Source organism: Phodopus roborovskii, unplaced genomic scaffold (genome assembly GCF_943737965.1).
Source record: "Phodopus roborovskii unplaced genomic scaffold, PHOROB, whole genome shotgun sequence".
Taxonomy (NCBI): Eukaryota; Metazoa; Chordata; class Mammalia; order Rodentia; family Cricetidae; genus Phodopus; species Phodopus roborovskii.
In genome coordinates, this window is record NW_026126447.1 from 32,138,983 (window position 1) to 32,159,238 (window position 20,256).

General features: G+C 41.2%; 1 protein-coding gene across 1 annotated transcript in view; it reads left to right on the forward strand.

Moving 5' to 3' along the window:
- The window catches only part of Ror1 (receptor tyrosine kinase like orphan receptor 1), a 350,790-nt gene that overhangs the window by 227,613 nt on the left and 102,921 nt on the right, over positions 1-20,256 (forward strand). Inside the window, exons 3-4 of the mRNA XM_051188230.1 lie at positions 10,295-10,582; positions 11,208-11,238. Of these exons, the coding sequence (XP_051044187.1) occupies positions 10,295-10,582; positions 11,208-11,238 (319 nt within the window). The remainder of the gene's footprint in view (positions 1-10,294; positions 10,583-11,207; positions 11,239-20,256) is intronic.

The following is a 20,256-nucleotide window of genomic DNA, read 5'->3' on the forward strand; positions in this document are numbered from 1 at the left end:
CACACACACACACACACACACACACGCATGCACGCACGCACGCACACACACACACACAGTGGCTGTCAGCCCTTCTGCCTTTCTCTTCAGCTCTTCCTGCGCCTCCTGCCCAGACCCGTGTTCCATTTCCCAGGTAACTGACCCTGGGTATTCGGAAGTTCCCTGCTATTCCGTCTGATATTTATTAAACACAGCTTGTGGCTCCAGCTCAAGAATGTGCAGGCTGATTTAGATTATGCTTTGCGTTGAGTTTATTAAGATAAAAACAGTTTTCTGAGGTAGTGAGTAGAAGTATTTATGGTGAAGTGTGGGGAAAGGGGTTGCAGGTTGACAATGTGAACAGAGCACTAGCTCGGCCCAGGCAACGACTGAACTGTGTTTGGCAGCTGTCCTTTGTGTTTAGCTAAGCATTTTGTTTCATGTTGGGAACCCCTCGCTCCTCTGCAGAAGAGTCTTTGGATTGAGGTTGGTCCTGATGGTGACCTGCTTCCAAACCATGACTGGGTTGCCATGGCAAGGAGCCGGGAAACATTTCATGTCCCAGTCTTTCTCACCTGTCAGAATGTGAACGTAACTCTTGGCCTTGCCTCCCTGTGGAGAGGCGGGCAGGCCCTTGAAAATGAAGCCATAAATGCTAGAAGGGACTTGTGGACCTGTGGATGTGACATCTTGTCAAGCTGTTGGTAATAAATGGAGTGTCTTCAGAGCTAGTTTGCCTGAATGTCCCTGGAGCCTTCCGTTTACTTAATCAACCCACATTTATTAAATACCTGTGAAATTCTCAGTAACACAGGCAGGGCCAGGAGGAGGGCAAAGCGGGAAAGAAGCAAACAGAGCCTCAACTCCCAGAGAACCCATAAAGCCCCTCCTTTTCCTTGCACTTCACGTTTTAGGTTAATTAAGTCTCCAGTGAAAGGTGCCCTGGCTGCCTGCACAACCCTGTCCTCCATCTAGTTGCAGAGTAAGAAGCCAAGGCTGGCTCGCTTGTTTGCAGCGCCACTGGGGATTGCCTGGATGGTCTCAAAATGTGCAAGAACATTGGATCCTGGTAATAGTCATGAATAGAATGGGAAAACATTGTCTGAGCTGGCTGGAAATGTGGACTTCGTTGGGTCCTGGATTTGTGTGTGACTTTGGGCAATTGCTTAGTCCCTTAGCTTCCTTATCTCTAAAATGAGGAAAATTACAGTGTCTGGCTCATAGAATTTTTTTCAAGTTTAAATAATCCCATATGTATAATGCTCCAATAGTGGGTGATATCTTATAGATATTCAAAAGGGAAAAAAAAAGTTGTCACTTTCTAAAGGTAATGGGAACTACTGACACTAAAAAGATATTGGGCACTTTCTTTCCTACATGATCAAAAAAAAAAAAAAAAAGCCTTTTAAAACATCCCAAACCCATGCAGGGAGGTGGTGGCACACACTGTTAATCTTAGCACTTGGGAGGCAGACACAGGTGAGTTCGAGACCAGCCTGGTCTACAAGAGCAGAGTTCCAGGATAGGCTCCAAAGCTACACAGAGAAACCCTGTCTAGGAAAAAACAAACAAAAAAATATCTAAGTCCCAAACTTTTGCCTGGACACAACATTCACATGGGATAGATTATCCCCTGGCTTCCCAGCTGCTGGTGTAGGGCAGGGCCTCTTAAACTTTCCCTACCCACAGTCCCTCTCACCCAAGAAAGTTTGGTATGATCCTATGTATATTAGTAGGTACAATATGTGTACAGATTAGACATTGAAAATAAACTTTAAAGAAATTCATTTTAAAATAATTTTGTGAATACATGTAATTTTACCATTTGCTAATCAGTGAGATGGATGAGCTTATTGGTTTTTAGAGAAAAAAATTCAGTCTTGGCTGGATAGTTGATGCTGCAGGATGTAGAGAATCCCCAACACTTCACAGTTGATTGAGATTTTGATGCTATAATTGTGGGTGCTACTGATGCTTATTTGATTAAATGCACAGTACAACATGGCAGAATTCTGTTTAGTGTTATTTCAGAAAGTGCTGGATATTTTATCCCAATCCAATGCCAAAACTCACTGCAAATTTTTTTTTAGAATTTCTAAAAACAAAACTTTCTCCAAAAGTCAATAACTCAAACAGCATTTTTTTTTTTTTAATGAATAGTGTGGCAGTTTGAAGGACAGTGACCACCCTAGGCTCATATATTTGAATGCTTAGTCACCAGGAAGCAGAGCTATTTGAAAGGGTTAGAAGGATTAGGGGTGTGGCCATGTTGAAAAAAAGTATGTTGCTGGGGGTGAACTTTGAGATTTCAAAAGCTCGTGCCAGTCACCCTCCACCTAGTCACCCTCCACCTAATCTGTCTCTTTCTCTGACTCAGCAAATCAGGATGTAGCTCTTAGCTACTACTTCAGGGTCCTGAGTGCCACCATGTCCCTGCAATGATGATAGCAAACTAACCCTCTGAAACTGTAAGCAAGCCTACAGTTAAGTCCTTTCTTTCATGGGTTGCCTTGGTCATGGTGTCTCTTCACAGAAATAGAACAGTTACTAAGACAGACAATACTTATTTTAATATAATATTTTTATTCTTTGAGAATGTCATGTGCACATACCATGTACATTCATCATATTCACCACCCCACATTCCTCCCTCTACCTCCTCTGGAATCTCCATCTTGACATAGCTCTTCAAACTTCATGCCCCTCTTTCCTTCCTTTTTTCAATTCTTCCTCCCTCCCTTCATTCCTTCCTTCCCTTTTTAGGTAACTCACTGAGTAATGCCTGTCCACATATGGGTATGAGGCCATCCACTGGTACTTGGTCAACCTACCAGAGACCACACTCATAAAGAAAACCGACTCTCCCTCCTCTAGTAGCCATTACCTGTCAACAGCTCCTCAGCTAGCAGTAGGAGTTCATAAGCTATTTCCTACTGCATATTAGAATGTTGACTGGCTTGATCTTGTACAGGTCTTATGCAGGCAGCCATAGCAATTTTGAGTTCATAAATGCAATGGTTCTATCATGTCTAGAAGATACTGTTTAGTTCCAGCCCTCTCAGAACTTTGTCTCTGAAGACCTTTCTGCCCCTAAACTTTGTAGAAGGAGGTTTGGCATAGGGAGATTGGAGGGTAGGGAAGAGAAGCAGGTTTGGGGAGAGTTAAACTTCATATATAAATATGGATGCATATACACACAATAGCTTTAGATTCTCTACACAGGGGATGCCCAGTGCTGGGTGTGGGATACCTTTCTTTGAGTTGTTGATTAGAGGTGATTTCAAAGACACCCTCCCCTCAAAACAGTCCCAATTATTACCATTGCTCTTGGATACCCACCAGAACATAATGGTAAGATGATGTTAATTACTGAAGATGCCACACACTTCAGTGATAGGACTTGGGGAAACCAGACTGGGTACTGCCCTAGAAGTTTCTTCTCTGCAGGCTAGATTTTATATTACTGGAAGGTACTATGTAAAGTGCTGGGGAGGAGAGCCTTCAATACTTTTACCCAAATGTGAACTGAGCAAGGAACAATAACACCCAATCTGGCAAGATATGTTCATGGGTGCAACAGCAGTGGCATGGATAATATGGAGATAACCAATCACTTTCTGATTATATTTAGGAAATAAAAAAAAAAAACAATCAAACATGCCTGGTACTTGAACTCTGGCTCAGAACCTGTAGCTGGGGAGCTCATGGGCACTAGGAGCAAGCCCATTATCTTATTTTGCTAAATGGGCACAGTATGAAATGACCTTCTAAATATGTATCTCTATCCCCGCAGATGAGTGCAGCTCTTGGTCCTTATCAGAGAGGTGTCTTTGTGCAGAGGACAACAGTTAATAAAGACTCTGGCTGCTCACAGTGAAGAGTGTAGGTGTTCGCGGACAGCTCAATCACAAATGCTACACCTATATCACAGCAAGTTTTCAGGACACCATTTGAACCTACAGCAGTCCAAAGACATGCTAAATTAATAACTGGCATGATGAGGAATGACACTAGGAAAATATTTTTAAAATCTTTGTTTTATGTAATTAAGCCACGTGTTTCATTAAGAGCAGAAAACTTTGCATATATAATGAAAGCTCTACGGTTAGTGTACTGACAGTTTTGTAAATGTGCCATGGTTTCCAGGTGGCCCTCATTGGAGTGACGTGGTGTGATAGTATGCACAGTGTGGAGTGCACATGCTGTGTGCTCAGAGACAAGGTGCCAAGAGATTACACAATGTGGCCTCACAAGGGTTGCCAGAGATATCCCAGATTCAGTCTATGTTTGATTTTGAATTAGCTTCTGGTCATTACATGTTCAGAAACCTGTTACTGTTGCCAACTCTTTTATGACCTCTACATTCAGTTACCTGACCTCATAGGCCATGCATGTTCTTGTAGCCACTTCGTGCTCTCTGACTTAGGGAGCTCAAGGCTAAAGCTAAGCCCTTGTCTTGAGAGCCTGCCAAGAGACACTCCCTGAAGACAAGGATGTGCAGAAAAGGAAGGGCAGCCAGGAAGTGTGATAGAAGGACACTGGGCCTGAGTCCCAGTCCTCTCTGTTATTAGCTATGACCTGCCTGTGTCTTTCCAACCTCTGAGCCTCAGTTTATCATTCCGCTATTGAAAAAGCAGAGCTGTGGCTTTAGCATGTGATAGACAGTAGAAGCAGACAGTGCCATTGACTTCCCCACCACCACCCACTGCAGTTAAGGGAAAAGCCAATTGCACTCAAGAATGGCTTCCAGGAGACAGCAGGGATGCCTCAATAAATCTTGACTCTGGAGTCCAAGACTTTCATGTTCCATGTGGTGAAATGGGATGTCTGTGTAAATCATGCTTCTTGAACACCAAGGTTCTGGAACTTTGCAGCCTGTCTCCTAGAAAACACTTGCACTCCAGGCTGAGCTCACAACTTCTGGAAGGAGCCAATGCACTGGTTAGCTACTTGAGTGTGTTCATGATTGGAGTAAATGAGCTTGCTACTTCAAGGAAACAGGAGACAAGTTTTAGTTGCCAATAGTAAAATGTGAGGTTTCAAACAGAAAGTAGAGTTTTAGAAAACATTGGGCCATCGCCATGCACTTGATCCCCTCCCAATCTTTACTGGTGACTGGAAGTGACAGAACTGTATATGTTCTTTAAAGCTTGTACAGTGAGCCAGATGTGGTTGAGCAGGCATATAAGCAGGAAGCAGTGACAAAGAAAGGTAGATCTCTGTGAATTTAAGACCAGCCTGGTATAAATAGTGAATTCTAGGTTAGCTAAGGCTACGTAGCAAGAATATGTAGACTGTCTTTAAAAAGGGGGGTATTGGGACATGGCCATGTGTTGAAAATGTAAGCTAGCTTAGTGAATCAGTATTTTCTACATGGACACTATTAAGAAACTGTGTGTGAGTTGAAGATCCATTAAATGTAGGAGACCAATCAATCCTTTTGAATGTAACACGTTAGGAAAGTTCATTGCAATGGTTTCATATTTCACACTGGGACTAGAGAAAGTACCTGTTGCTTGATTTGGATATAATATCAAAGGAGAATATTGTAACTTAACTGAAAAGCTATTAAATACCCCTCTCTCTTTCAAATATGTGAAGCCAGATTCTCCTTACCTGATACAGTACATATCAGCAGACTAAATGCTAAGACAAGAGGCAGCCCCTGATCTTAGATAATACGTTAGCAGCAAGATAGAATGATGTCACTCTTCACTATCATCTGTATCTCCAGAATATAGTTCTTTTTCATTAAAGCATTTAAATCAATTACTCAGTTCTTTTAGTTTTCAGCAAATGAAACAAATTGAAAAGAAAAAAAAAAAAAAAAAAAAAAAACTCCTTCAGAGTCCTTAATGTTCTGAACAGTATATAAGAGAGAACATGAGGCTTGATATTTCTGTATTTTTTGTTTCATTTTTATTTCATACACAAATACATTTGCTGACCAAACCCACCTGCCACTCCCACACCACCCCCTACCTCACATGTATGAGAACTTCTGTCCCAGAGCATGTAATCTGGAGCTGAACTCTTTTGTTTTAAATCTCAACTGTGGTTCGTTGCCTTGTGGTCCTGAACAACTCTCTTACCTTTCTGGGCCTTACATTGCTCATGTGTAGGATGCTCATAACCACACCTGCCAGGACAGTAATACTAGATAGATGTTAGCCCCTACAGATGTGCCACCATCGTCATCGTCCAGCTTTGTTCAGAAACACAGAGAGGAGTAGAGTCAATAGAACTGGAAGATTTTTTCCCCTCTCAAGGACAGTTATACCCACTTTCTATTCAACTGTTGTCTCAGCATCAGTAGTCTAGATGGAGATCTGTTCTAAGAGGCACTGACTTCAGCCATCAATGTGCAATAACCTCAGGAACTGGGTAGAGGCCAAATGATGTTGCCTGGTATTCAGTGGCTCTGTGTCGTCTAGCCAATGAAAACACACACTGTCCCAAGCAGATGAAACCCCAAAGGTCCAGATAAAAGATAGAAAATTAAATCCCTGACAGTGTTATTCCAGTGACAACTTAATCCTTGTGGCTGTTAGTGGTAGAACTAGCCCTTGATCCTACAATCTGATTAACTTCTTTTCCAGCCACTTGCTAAGAAAGACACTCCAGTGGTCATTCTAGCTTTTCTTGCATAACCCAGAGAAGGGTCCCCTAGCATGATACATGAAGCCACAGAACATTCCAAGAAGAGACTAGACTCCAGACAGGTGCTTAGAAGGAAGAAGGAGGACTGGGGAGATGGCCCAATAGGTACAGCCACCTGCTGCCAAACTTGATGACCCAAGCTTGACTTATGGAACTCACATGTTGAAACTGGCTCCACCTTCACAGACACAGACATACAGAATGTAAGAAAGATAGAATGGTGTCTATCTTTTCCATTTTATGGCTGTCAGAATGCCTTTGTGTCACGTAGTTGAGATGCCTCCCTGACACTTCTGTCCTTGGCTGAACTCAGTTGCACAGTGTTTGTCAGCTTTGTGCCTTGGGTGAATGGCTACATAGTCCCAAATGAATCTGTATCTTGCCCTTTGAGCAAGGCTCTGGTTAGTGAACACAGAGATGCATTTAGGTCCTTTTGTCTCTGGAGAAACACTGACTTTAAGATATCTTGTGGCCCTCTGGTGCTTTCGGGGAGAGGTGGCCTATGGTAGATATATCTGTATCCAGATACCATGTAGCACAGTCAGGTATAGGTTTGGCCTCCCAGGAAAATTGAGACACCAGTCTCAGCCTGTAGTCTTCCCAGACAGTTCTACTGGAACTGAGGAAGGGCTTGGCCAACCAAGAGCATGGGTGTTCAGCCTCAGTGGGCTCTGCTATCTGGGCCGGTGATGGAGAAGGGCTTAGTGTGGAAGCTACAAGGATATGACTTGTGCTCAGTATGGCCATAGGTCTTAGGCAAGTCATTTGATTTCTGTGGCCCAGGATTTCTCCCCAGGAAGGGAGAGGTTGTGTTCCTCCTTGGAAGAGATGGGGGTGCACACTGCAGCAAATCTTCCGCATACAGACTTTACTTCAATCTGTGACTGCTGCCATTGCACTTCATGGAGTGTCGTCTGAGCCTGAGGCTTGAAGGCCATGACTGCTGATATTTTGGGAAGCCAACTGTATGAACAAGGGCTACTCAGCTAACATCTAGTTCATAATTCCTCCTTCTTCAATGGGGGACTGTGAGTAACGTGCCTTTCCCACTTACCCAGATGTTACAGGACTGGAGGAGGCAGATAAGGTAAAGCTCTGTGTCACCTGAAAAGCCTCTCACGGAAGTCACTATCGTAAAACCCACAATGGCACTGTTAAATGGCATTTCAATTCTTGGGTTTCAGCAAACCCTGACTTACATACTGCACATGTGTCACTCAATTTAATTTTAATCTTCTTCTAACAGCTTTGCCAGGTGCGACCTACTTACTGTTTAGTTTTTTAGTTAGTTTTAATAAGGTACAAAGAGCTTAAGTAGCTTGCCCTAGGTTATACAGATAAGCATGGGAGCAGAGAGAACACCTGAATATTCAAACCCAGCCAATCAAATTCCAGAACCTAATAGAGTAGTAGTGGCTAGGCTTATATGGGTATTTTATGGTTGCTTTTCCAAGTTTCTGTCTATAAAGCATATATAGTAATCCACTGAGTCTGTTAAGCTGTGGTACTCCATGGAGCTGTTAATTAGTCCTTCCTACCTTCTGGGCATCTATCAAACATCTTAGGGAACTCAGGTACAATCATACCCATAGGCCAAGGATGGAGGGATTAGATACAAAGCTCCTAGACAGGGTACAGAAACAACATGCTTCAAGATAGAGATCAGAATATTCACGTAAAAAAAAAAAAACTAACAAACTCTAGCATAGTCGTTGATGGATTCCGGATCCTGTTGGAGAGAGTACTACCAGCTTGAGATGAAAAGTATAATTTAGAGTAGGACAACTCTGTCCTACTACAAATGTGATAAATGTCATTCACAAGGACAACATGGTCCTATGAGGCTGCAGAGACTAACAGCACAACCCATCCCAATCTTCCTTGGTAAACTTAAAAAAATAATAATTTCTTTTTATGAGTCTCTTTTTATAGGCTTTGGGGTAATTAAATTATCCAATTAAAAATCTCAAGAAACAGAAAGTTATTTCCCAATAAAATTCTATTAAATTCAACAAATTTACTGTGTTCTGTGGTGTCCAATATAGTAGCTACTGACCACATGTGGTAATTTATATTTACAAATTCAACTAGAGACAGGGATCAAGGCACAACCAATATATATGGAGAGGTGTCTGAAATCTTGCGAGAGGATTACCAGGTGGGACCTATTTACTGTCTAGGGATTCTCTCCACTCTCTTTTTCTTTGACTGCAATCTTGAGGATCTCTTTGGGTAATCATAGTTGCTCTGATGAAGAAGTTAATGACTGTTCTATTCAGACCACAGAATTCTACAAGGACTAGGGAAGGACAGACAACAGAGGGAATGTCTGTCAGGAGTTAACATACCCAAGGAATAGTGAAACCAAAGACAATTTCATATGGACAAATAGAAGTCTTAAAATATTGAACTTAATTTTTAAAAGTAACTTCTGTAACTGAATTTGACAACTAGTATATATTGTTTTCTAAACACTATTGAAGAGTAAACTTAAATAAATTTGATTTCATTAAAATTTTTAATGTAACAAATCTCAAAAGAAGCCAAATGCAAATGTAATCGCATGGTAATTCCATTTATATGAAAGTCTGCCATCAGCAAAATTGCTTCTATGATGATAGAAATCAGAACAGTGGTTGCCTGGGGGAGGGGTGGGAGGCAAGGGTTGGGAGCTGGGACCAACTACAAAGGATTTGGGAGCAGTTTCTGAGGCGTTGATCTATCTGGATAGGACACTAGTCACACAGGTGCAAGCATTTGTTGGTGCTTGTGGGACCGTTTGAGTTCAGTGCTTTACGCAGAAAGTAAATTACATCTCAGCTAAAATTTTACATGCCGAATTGATATGTGATAGATAGATCGGTAGGTGACAGATGAAGGATGGATGGATGGATGGATGGAAGGATGGATGGATGGATAGATGGATGGATGACACAACATAACTTGTTCTGGCTCACATGAATATTATGAAAGTGTCCATTACCCCTCTTTCTGGTAGTGATCTGCTCTCCATGAACTTTATGCATCCAACAGAAAAGTTTAGGGTACACTTTCTGATTTTGTGTAGTGTGGAAATAACTTGGTTGCTCGTGTGTGTGTGTGTGTGTGTGTGTGTGTGTGTGTGCTCGCGCACGCATGCGTGCGCATGCATGCATGTGTGCATGTGTGCTTGATTATTTCTTACCTTATCCAAGGTGTACAAACAGGAAACTGTCAGGAGTTGAGAATGGTGTGATTTAGAGGTGGAAAGATTCTAATTAAACTCCAGTTTTACTGCTCTTTTGCCTCCATTTCCTCCTCATCTGCACTGTATTATTATTTGCAATAAGAAATACATATTAATTTTATAATCTGTTCATAATCTGAAATTCAAAAAGTCATATTTTCTCGGCTGAGAGAGTATGGCGATCTATGAGTGCAACTCGTGTGAACAATTTGGTCTTATATTCCGATCAGTCACACTTTCTGTGCCAGCATCAGGCTCTGTGGGGTGTGTTAGTCGTCATGGGATCTTAGTAAGTGCTACCACCTCATTCCTTGCCTACTTCCATGTACTGATGTATTCTTATTGTGACAGTAGGGCACACTGTAATATCCTGGGTTTGCTTACTTCGTCTGTGTGTCCCTCTCATTGCCTCTCTTCTCTTGCCCACAGATTCTTACCTAACCCTTGATGAACCAATGAATAACATCACCACGTCCCTGGGGCAGACTGCTGAGCTGCACTGCAAAGTGTCTGGGAACCCTCCTCCCACTATCCGCTGGTTCAAGAATGATGCTCCTGTGGTCCAGGAACCTCGTAGAATCTCCTTCCGGGCAACCAACTATGGCTCTCGGCTACGGATTAGAAACCTTGACACCACAGACACTGGTTACTTCCAGTGTGTGGCGACAAATGGCAAGAAAGTGGTTTCTACCACTGGAGTCCTGTTTGTCAAGTTTGGTAAGCAGCCTTCACCTGGTTTGGCCATAGGCCATCAGTCCATTGTGTCGGAATAACCAGAGTCCATAAGGGCACTTAACTGAGACCTACATCTGGTGCCATTGCATTTAATTTACAAATAAGCAGTCCACAGCCCAGTAGGGAATTACCATGGTCAGGGTGACCCAGTTCTAAAGCATCAGAGGAGGAATAGAGGAGGCCACTTCTCTCTGAACTCGCTCTACTCCAAACCCTTGAGCCATATAGGTCTCAGGCAGGTGCTCCCCACCTTCCTGATGTGTCGGGAATGCTTACGCCTGCCTATATGCAGTCACCATGCCTCCTAGGGGGCAAGAGATACTCTGCTAATAGTGCTTTGCACCTATCTGAGCATCTTTCAGACCCTGTGCTGTAGGAGTTAGGCATGTTCTCACTGGTATGCTTTGATTCAAACAGGTGGTTAGCGTAAACTAAAGGCAAAAGAGTGAATCCAAGAAAAATCAATAAGAGTGGGAAACTTCCTGGTCATTAGCAGAGTCCAGGAAAAATCAGTGCGGGTGGGAACTTGCAGTGTCTTTGGTGGACGCACTCTCCTTCGCCCTCCAGTTACCCAGACTGTTTCTTTTGTTGTTCTCCATTTCTTTAGGGCCTGCTCCTACCGCAAGTCCGGGATCCTCGTAAGTACTCCGCATCTCTCTGTGCTCTCACATTTCTAAGTATTTCTCCGGAGCTTTCTGGGCAGAGGCAATGTTGTCCTGTGCCGGGGCCAGAACACCGAGTTTCCAGATGCCGTTGCCTTTGCTTTCTCTCTGATGTGAAGCCCCACAAGAGACCAGCCCTGGCAGTAATCTCTAGCCTGGCAATCATGAGTCTGACTGATCAAAGCAAACCTCTTCCTACATTTACTATTTTTAAATGAATCTAACAGTTAGCGGCAACAGCGGATTTGGTCAAATCAAACAACAACAACAAAAAAATGATCGAGTGCTGGCTTAGGGACTTTCCCTCCCGCTAACAGGGTCTGTTTTACATTGTGCAAGCATTTCTGATGCTTTGAGTTATTGCATAGGGCAACATTAGCTGATCACTTTATTTTTTACTCCTTTCAAAGAACTCAGCAGCTGAAGTTCTAACTCAGAGAGAGGAGGGAGAGCCCCATCTTGGGTTGAGAGTCCCCTGGAAGTTAGATTCCTTCCAAGTCCCTTGATAATGGAGTTTAAGGATTCCATATCTTTAAATGATGCCATTGTTGATGCGTTTATTATTCTGGCTGAGGGAGTCTCATCTTTCACTCTAGAAACATCTACTTGAGGAGGTATTTTTTTTCTTTTTATGTATATTTTTATTTGGAGAGAAAGACCCATTTATTCAAACTCTTACTTTTCAGCCTCACCCCCCCTCCAGTTCCTCCATATTCTGTAGTCTTATGAGGTAGTATTCACCAGGTCTGCCATAAGAGCCTCATCATTACTGGCTTGGACCACACCAGGGTGAAAAGTAACGGCCACTTAGCCTGCTCTAATCCCCTCTGCGCCACTTAATTACAGAGTGGGGTATTTTAGTGCATTGGTGTGTACCTGGAGGCCCAGTGGCCCACAATCCCATTAATAAAATAGGTACCGGGTAAAAATAAACATTGGCCTTCAGCCACGCTGCTCTGCTATTTCATCCGCCAGTTAAAGGCAACTGTGAAAGAGTCTTTAAAATCTCAGAGCAACCGGAAGTCTGGCCCCTCAGTCTTGCATCTCTTGAAGCTGACTTCTTTTTTTCAGGTTGTCTCACCAATCCCATTGTACACGGAATTCTTTTGAAGTCTTATTTAAACAGAGATTAAAACTTTTGTTACATGCCTTAAAACCACTTCCCACACAGGTTCCTTATTTGTTCTTATTAATCTGTGTTTCTAATGTGGCTGGTAAATCAGGTCACAGGCTGCTTTTGTGGTTCACTAACTTTCCTTTAGGGTTCAGCCCAGGGCTGTTGACTTTCTGTCTGTTGCTTTTGCATGGGAAATGTAGTTCTTTATAATCCCAATGGTTTTTACATATGGACATCTCCTTTCTGTACATGCTGGCTTTTTCTTGATGGCCATCTTTCCAGTGAACACAGTATCTTGTGATTTAAGTTTATACAGACAATCTAGCAGCTTTGTGAGTTTTCATACCCGAAGAAGAGACTAAAGTTTATTAAAGACATTTGTGTTTCATGCTGTGTGAGTGCCTACTAAATTTAGCCAGCCTCAGCACACGGTGTATAGTATAGCGACCATGCTTGCTTAGGTCAGTCATGTTGATTCACCTAAAAATCAACCCAACTTGACAGCCTCACAGAGCCTTTTTCAGCTCAATCTATCATTCTGACATTCCTCACTGTCATTTTGATACATTTTCTTTACTTGGTGTGAGCGAATACATGTGCTGATGTCAGAAGAACACATCCTCTTCCATCAGTCTCTGCTTCATTCGACAGGATCTCTCACTGAATCCAAAGTTAGGCTTGTGACCAGCAAATCCCAACAATTCTCCTGTCTCCTTTACCCCTGCCCCCAGTTCTGGGGTTACAGGCACCCACAACCACACCTGGCATTTTTTGTGACTTCAGAAGACTTGAACTCCTCATGCTTATACAACAAGTGCTATTACCCACTGAGCTGTCCACCCAGCTCCAGTATTTCTTTCCCTTAAAAACCCATAGTGTTGCCTCCTTTCTAAATACCAGTGCTTACTCTGTCTCTAAGAGTTCCTAACTCCCAGATAGGATGATAATTCCCTTCTGTGCCCTCAGGGTCCCCAGTGAGCAGGCAAACCCAGAAAGTAGTCATCAATAAACAAAATGAGATCTATGGGGGCATCACAGCATTAAGGATAACATGAATGGCCTTCTTTGAAGCTTCCTTTTTCCCAAAAATAGAAGTGGCATGCAGTTTACACATTTACTTGTAAGTAGCTCCATCAGAGACGGTGAAAATAAAATAATAAAATGGGTAACCAAGACACTGTCGTAACATTCAGAAATCAGAAGAGTGGGTTGCAGGATGCAGAACCCAGGGAAAGCCAGGCCCTCAGTCTTCAGCCCAGGACGGTTCCTTCTGAGGGACCAACAAACTCAGGGTTACATAAAATAGCTTCAGGATGGTTGTTCGGTTAAGAGTAAGAGCAAGTTTGAGGTTTTTAGATGGCTCTGTTTATAACCTGAGGCTTTAGTGCTAGTATCTTAGCTAGACTCTGACACCCCTAGCAGTTACAAGCCCTGGAGCAGGAGTACAATAGAGGCTCATACTGTCCAAGGATGTAAAAGGTATAAATCAAGCCAGCAAAACTGCCAAGGGATGATTCTCCATTTGCCCACACTGACAAATATGCCTATGTAACCCCAAATAAAAAATGTGTGAAATTTGCTATAATTGAAATCATAAACTATCAAAATTTACAATTATAACATTATTTTTATGACAGAGTATTCTGCTCACAGGCTAGACATACACACACACACACACACACACACACACACACACGAACACACCCATGCATGGACACACATATACGCACATACATATATACATACATAATTTTATATATTAGGTCTATAAAATTGTTTTTTTCTCCATTGTCCCAAGTGGCCTTACTTCACATAGGGCTTAACTTTGGGGAATTTTGTGTACCATGTTCAAACATAGACATGCGATCAGATCAGATCAGATCCCATCTATTGATTTTATAACCCCATCATGCATGCTGGTCTTAAATGTGCACATCATCTCAGCATGTATAAATTGAAAAATGTGGTCACATGCCACTCATCAGTGGAGATATATTTGGGCAAAAGTACCACCAGACAACGTAGTCATTGTGTATCTAAGAGTGTGTTTACAGAAATCTGGATAGTGTAAGTCAGTTGCTTGACATGACTTCTAATGGACTTACACTATCCAGATAGAAAATAAAAAAATGCAAGAGGCTGCTGACAGCTTCACACAGCATGTTTGTAATGAACATGTTAGGTGTACACTCTAAATAACGATGGATGGTATATGTTATCTATAACCAAGTGATGGAAACTGCATAGCTAAGATATTAGAACAGTATCATATAACTCTGGAAGCTAGAATTTTAATAGCAAGACATCTGTTGGGTTGGCTCATCCTGAACATTGCAAGGAAGGATTTCTGTATTCTCCAGGGCTTACTTGATGACATTCTTTGGCTCATGAACGCATTACTTCAGTTTGAGCTTGATATTCCATGGTGTTCTCCCAGCAAAGTTCTCCAAGTAATCCCCTTTTGTAAAAAGCAGCAACATTGTTGTTTTGACTTGACCCTTGTAAAGACCCAATTTCCATCTAAGATTGCATTCTGTGTTTCTGGGGAATAGCACCTCCTTACTCTAACTTGTGGAGAGGACACAGTTCAACTGATAACTCTTGATATTGCAAAATGTTGCTCAGTCATGCGGTACACTGATAAAGTATATTTCTCCAAAATATGAGAACTTTTTCAGCTTATGATTGGAATATAATGAGGAACCAAGATTATAGATGTTTGGTAATATTAAAAATGCTGTTTATTGTGCAAAAAAAATTACAGCCACACTAAGAGCAAACATATGGTCAGGTGACTGATTTCTCTTTTCTCCTACCAAAATTCTCTGTCCCTACTGTCCTTCCCATATGTAAGGCAGCTCCTGCCATGCTAGGAGCACAATACCCACATACTTCCCATCACTGTCAACTTGGGTGGAGAAGTATTCCCTGGGGCCAGAACCCCACTGAGCTCATGAGCAACATTTAAAGTTCTGTTTACACCGTGCCAGCCTGGAATGGAATGCTGAGTTTCAAGACACAGAAGGGCCCGTGTGGACTCTTTACTTTTATTAAATTCACTTCTATTTTTTTTAAATGTGGGCATGAAGTGGGTAACTACTTTCTCTCCCCCACTTCCTCTCTTTCTGCGTAACCATGTTATTGATTACAGTATACAACTCAGTGTTGGTATAGTCAGAGTCGGGCAGCCCTTGTTACTACCACATAAGACCCATGCTTTTGTGTTAGGCTTATTTAATGTTAGCATAATAGTTTGGGGCTCAACCACATTGTAGCATCCAATGCTTCCTTGTTTTTAATGAATGTATGATTTTCACTGTGTGGTTAAATCACGTTTTATTTTTTACCTGTTGGATACATGGGTTGTTTCTGATTTTTGCCTATTCAGCATGGTGGGGTCAGCTTCTTGGGTACATACATAAAAGTGTAATTCTTGAGACATGAAGATTTTTGCAGGATGGCAAGGCTGTCTTCTAAAGGAGCTGCACAATTTTATATTAACAAACAACCAAAAGGCAAAGGGATTTGAATTTCTCCACATGTTCTCTGACAGTTGTTTCTGTTCTAAAATTGTATCTATGTATCGCCTATATATCCATCTATCGATCATTAATCTATCTATCATCCATCTACCTATCTATCTATCCATCTATCATCTATCACCTATCTATCTATCTATCTATCTATCTATCTATCTATCTATCCATCCATCCACTATCTACCTCAGGCTTCCTGGTGGCTGTGGTCCTTTACAGTGATTTAGTTTTCATTTTTCTTAGGGTCTAATGTTATTGAGTATCTTTTATGTAATTATTGGAAATTTATGTGTCTTTGGAAAATATCTATTTAAAAAATTCTTCGTAAATAATTTGAGAATTTTTTTCTTTCCATTCCTTGCTTACAGGCATTCTCTGAATAGTCTACATATATATCCTTCTAGGCTATATGGCTTCAAATGTTCCTGTCATTCTCTGCATTATCTTTATCCTTTCTTGGTAGTATTCTTTAAAGTAGAATTTTTTAATGAGACAGTATAATCTACTCTCAGGTTTTGTTATTCATACTTTTGAGAAAACATTGCCTAATACAAGTTCACAAAAATTTCCTGTCTTTTCTTTTCATGGTGTTAGTCTATAGTTTTAGATCTTATGTCTAGATTTTGGCTTGTTTTGAGTTGAGTCTTGAATATTGTTTGCAGTTAAGAGTATAGACTCATTCTACATACCCATTTCTACAGTTCCATTACCATTTCCTTATTTAAAAAGACAATTCTTTACCTATTGTACTGTGCTGGGCATCTCTTAAAAACCTATTGACCATAAGTATATGTGGTTATTTCTGGAGTTGTACCCCCCCTCATTGATCTGTGCTTCTTGCCTGTGTTGGTTTCATGGAATCTGCTTTACTAAAGTTTCATGCAATTTGTAGTGAGTTTTGAAGTAAGAAAGTGAGCTCTCTATACTAATCAGTGTTTTATTAGGAAACAGAACTAGTAGACTATATGTAGATAGATGATTGATTGATTGATTAATTGACTAGCAGATGGATGGATGGATGGATGGATGATAGATGGATGGGTAGTGGGTGTGTAGATGGATAGCTATTGTAGAAAATTGGCTTATGAAAATGTGTGGATTGGCAAGTTCAAAATCTGTGGAGTAGAGAAGTGAGGTAAGCTCAAGCCACAGGGCTGCTCCTCTTGCTGCAATCATCAGGTGGGAAGCTTCCGTTGTGCTCTCATAGGCCCTAAAACTAACTGGGTCAGGTCTATTCAAATACCAAAGACAACCTCCATAGTCAATCGGTAAGTGCTGTCAGAGCAACAGAGGGTCTAGGGTCTGACTAGGTAGTTAGGAGCCATAACTTAACAAATAACAATTGGCCATCATATCTTCAATGTTGTTCTTTTTTTCAAGACTTTCTCTGTATTCTGGTTCCTTACATTTCTAGGTGTATCTTAAAAGTAGTTTTATTAATAGTGATGAAAATCATGAGGTTTTGAAAAATACATTGAATCTATCAATCTTTTGATTGATTTGGGGAGCATTCCCATCTAAACAATAGTAAATCTTCTGTTCTGTGAACATAGGGGATCATTCCATTTATTTAGTTTCCCTGCATAGTTTTTTAGACTTTGTTGTATGAACCCAGCTCCTTTTATATATATATATATATATATATATATATATATATACTTTTACATATTAGTTATTTCTACATTAATGCTATGGTATTGGTTTCATTTTCAGATTATTCATTCTACTCTATAAAGATACAGTTCATTTCTATAAACTGATCCTATATTCTGTAGACTTTGTGAGATATAGGCATAACCTTATTCCATAGCCCTAGTAAGTGTGTCTATGTATGTGCCTCTGTATATGTGTGTGTGTACTATGTGTCTGTGTGTATGTATTGTGTCTCTGTGTACATCTGTATATATATGTGTTCTGTGTGTGTGTGTGTGTGTGTGTGTGTGTGTGTGTCTGTGTCTGTGTCTGTGTGTGCATGTGTTTGTATATTCCCTAGGACTCTTCATTTATAAGATGATGTTATCTGCAATTTCAGGTTCTTGAGCTTCCTCCTCATCATGGATGCCTTTTATTTCTATCTCCCACCCATTGGACCTAGATGGACTTAACATACAATGTTGAGTAGAAGTGTTGAGGGGCAGATCCTGCCTTTTTCCCTCATCTAAAGGGGAACACTCTCAGTGTTTCACCATCGAATTTGATGCCAGCTGTGGGGTTTTTCGTAGATATCTGTATCAAGTTGAGAAAGCTTCTTCTTTATTCTTCTCTTCCTTCCTTTCTTCCTTTCTTTTAGTTTCACTTTACATTCCAGTCATAGTTCTTCCTCCCACCCTTCCTATCGCCCCTGATTGTCTCCCCTCAACCCACCCTACACCCTCCCAAAGGGTAAGGGCTCCCATGAGGAGTCAACAAAGCCTGGCCCATTAAGTTGAGGCAGGACCAAGCCCACACCCCCTGCATTAAGGCTGAGCAAGGCATCCTTCCACAAGCTAGCTTGTGTACCAGGGATCGATCCTGGTCCTACTGCCATGGGTCCCCAGATAGACCAAGCTACGCAACTGTCTCCCACATGCAGAGAGTCCAGTTCAGTCCCATGAAGGCTTCATGGTTGTCGGTCTAGAGTTCATGAGGTCCTATGAGTTTGTTCAGCTGTCTTTGTAGATTTCCCCTTCATGATCTTGACCTTGCTCATATATTCCCTCCCCTCTCTTTGACTGGATTCCTGGAGCTCGGCCTTGTGCTTGGTTTTGGACCTCTGCAACTGCTTCCATCAATTACTGGATGAAGGCTCTATGATGACAGTTAGGGTGTTCACCAATCTGATTACAGGAGAAGGCCCATTCGAACATCCTCTCCACTACACCTAGGAGTCTCAGCTGGGGTCACCCTTATGGATTCTTGTGAATTTCCCTAGTACCAGGTTTCTCATTAACCTTACAATGGCTCCCTCTATCAAGGTATCTCTTTCATTGCTCTCTCACTCTGCCCCTCCCCCAACTCCAACATCCTGTCCCCTTCTCTTTCATGTGTGATTTTCATTATTTGATGATATTGGGTTTTGCCAAATAATTTCTCTGTGTCCATTGAGATAACCGTGGGATTTTGTTATTCCTGTAGTGTATTGCATTGATTGAACAAACTGTCTTTCATAGAATATATTCTACTTGGTTACAATATGATGGTCCCATTTATGTGTTACTGGATTCCATTTGCTTGCATTCTTTTATGATATTTAAATTCTTTAAATTGCATTTGGGGGGGCTGTAGAGATGGCTCAGAGGTTAAGGGCATTGGCTTTCTTCCTGAGGTCCTGAGTTAAATTTCCAGCAACCACATGGTGGTTCAAAACCATCTATAATAATAATAAATAAATCTCAAACATATATATGCATATATATATACATGTATACACACATATATGCATGTACACATGGAAGTCAGAAGACGACTTGCAGGAAGTCTCCTTCCATCACATGGGTGCCTGGAATCAAATATCTTTACCTGCTGAGCCATCTCATCTACCCCCTTTTTTTTTTTTTTTTTTTTTTTTTTTTGCTGGCATTTTACTGAGAGTTTTATTTTCTGTGTTTGTAAAGGGCATTAATCCATAGTTTTCTTGTGATACCTGTGCATAGTTCTGATAGAAGCTTACCACAAAACTTTTGAAAAGAATTGGGAATCTTTTCCTTGTTTGGGCAGTCTACCAGAGAATTCTGTTCATGCATGCAGATGTTGATATAATTCACCATGAAATCTATTTGAAAAGATTTTTAAAATTACTAGTACAACTTCTTTACTTGTTACGGATATATTTGGGTTTTTTTTTTTTTTTCTTCCTAGTCAGTTTGGATAGTCTGTGTCTTCCATGAAGTTTGTCCATTCTGTTTAGATTTTCCAGGTTGTTGGCAAATAGTTGTTCATATTATTATTCCCATGTTGTTCTTTTCATTTCTGTGACATTAGTAATGGCATCTTTCCTTTCATTCTTGATTTTAGTAACTTGTATCATTTTCTCAGTCAGAGTAGCTAGCCAAGCATTGGTTTATCTTTTTTTTTTTTCTTTAATAATTCAAATGATGTAATATAGCTGTTCTGGATATCAGCTTGCCTCCCTTGTGACATTGCTATATGGTGCCATTGTCATTTGTTCAGAGAATTTCCTAGACTACGTGTATAGACCATACAACCACAGAAGTCAGCGTATTATGAGCATGCTCCCTCAGTGATTAGCCAGAGGGGTCCTTAAGGCAGGAATCCTGCTACTGTTTGCCAAGGCCTCCATGAGTGTTTTGGGCTTGGTCCAGCACTCCAACAGCTGACACTTGTGCCTCCTGTTCTGCTGTT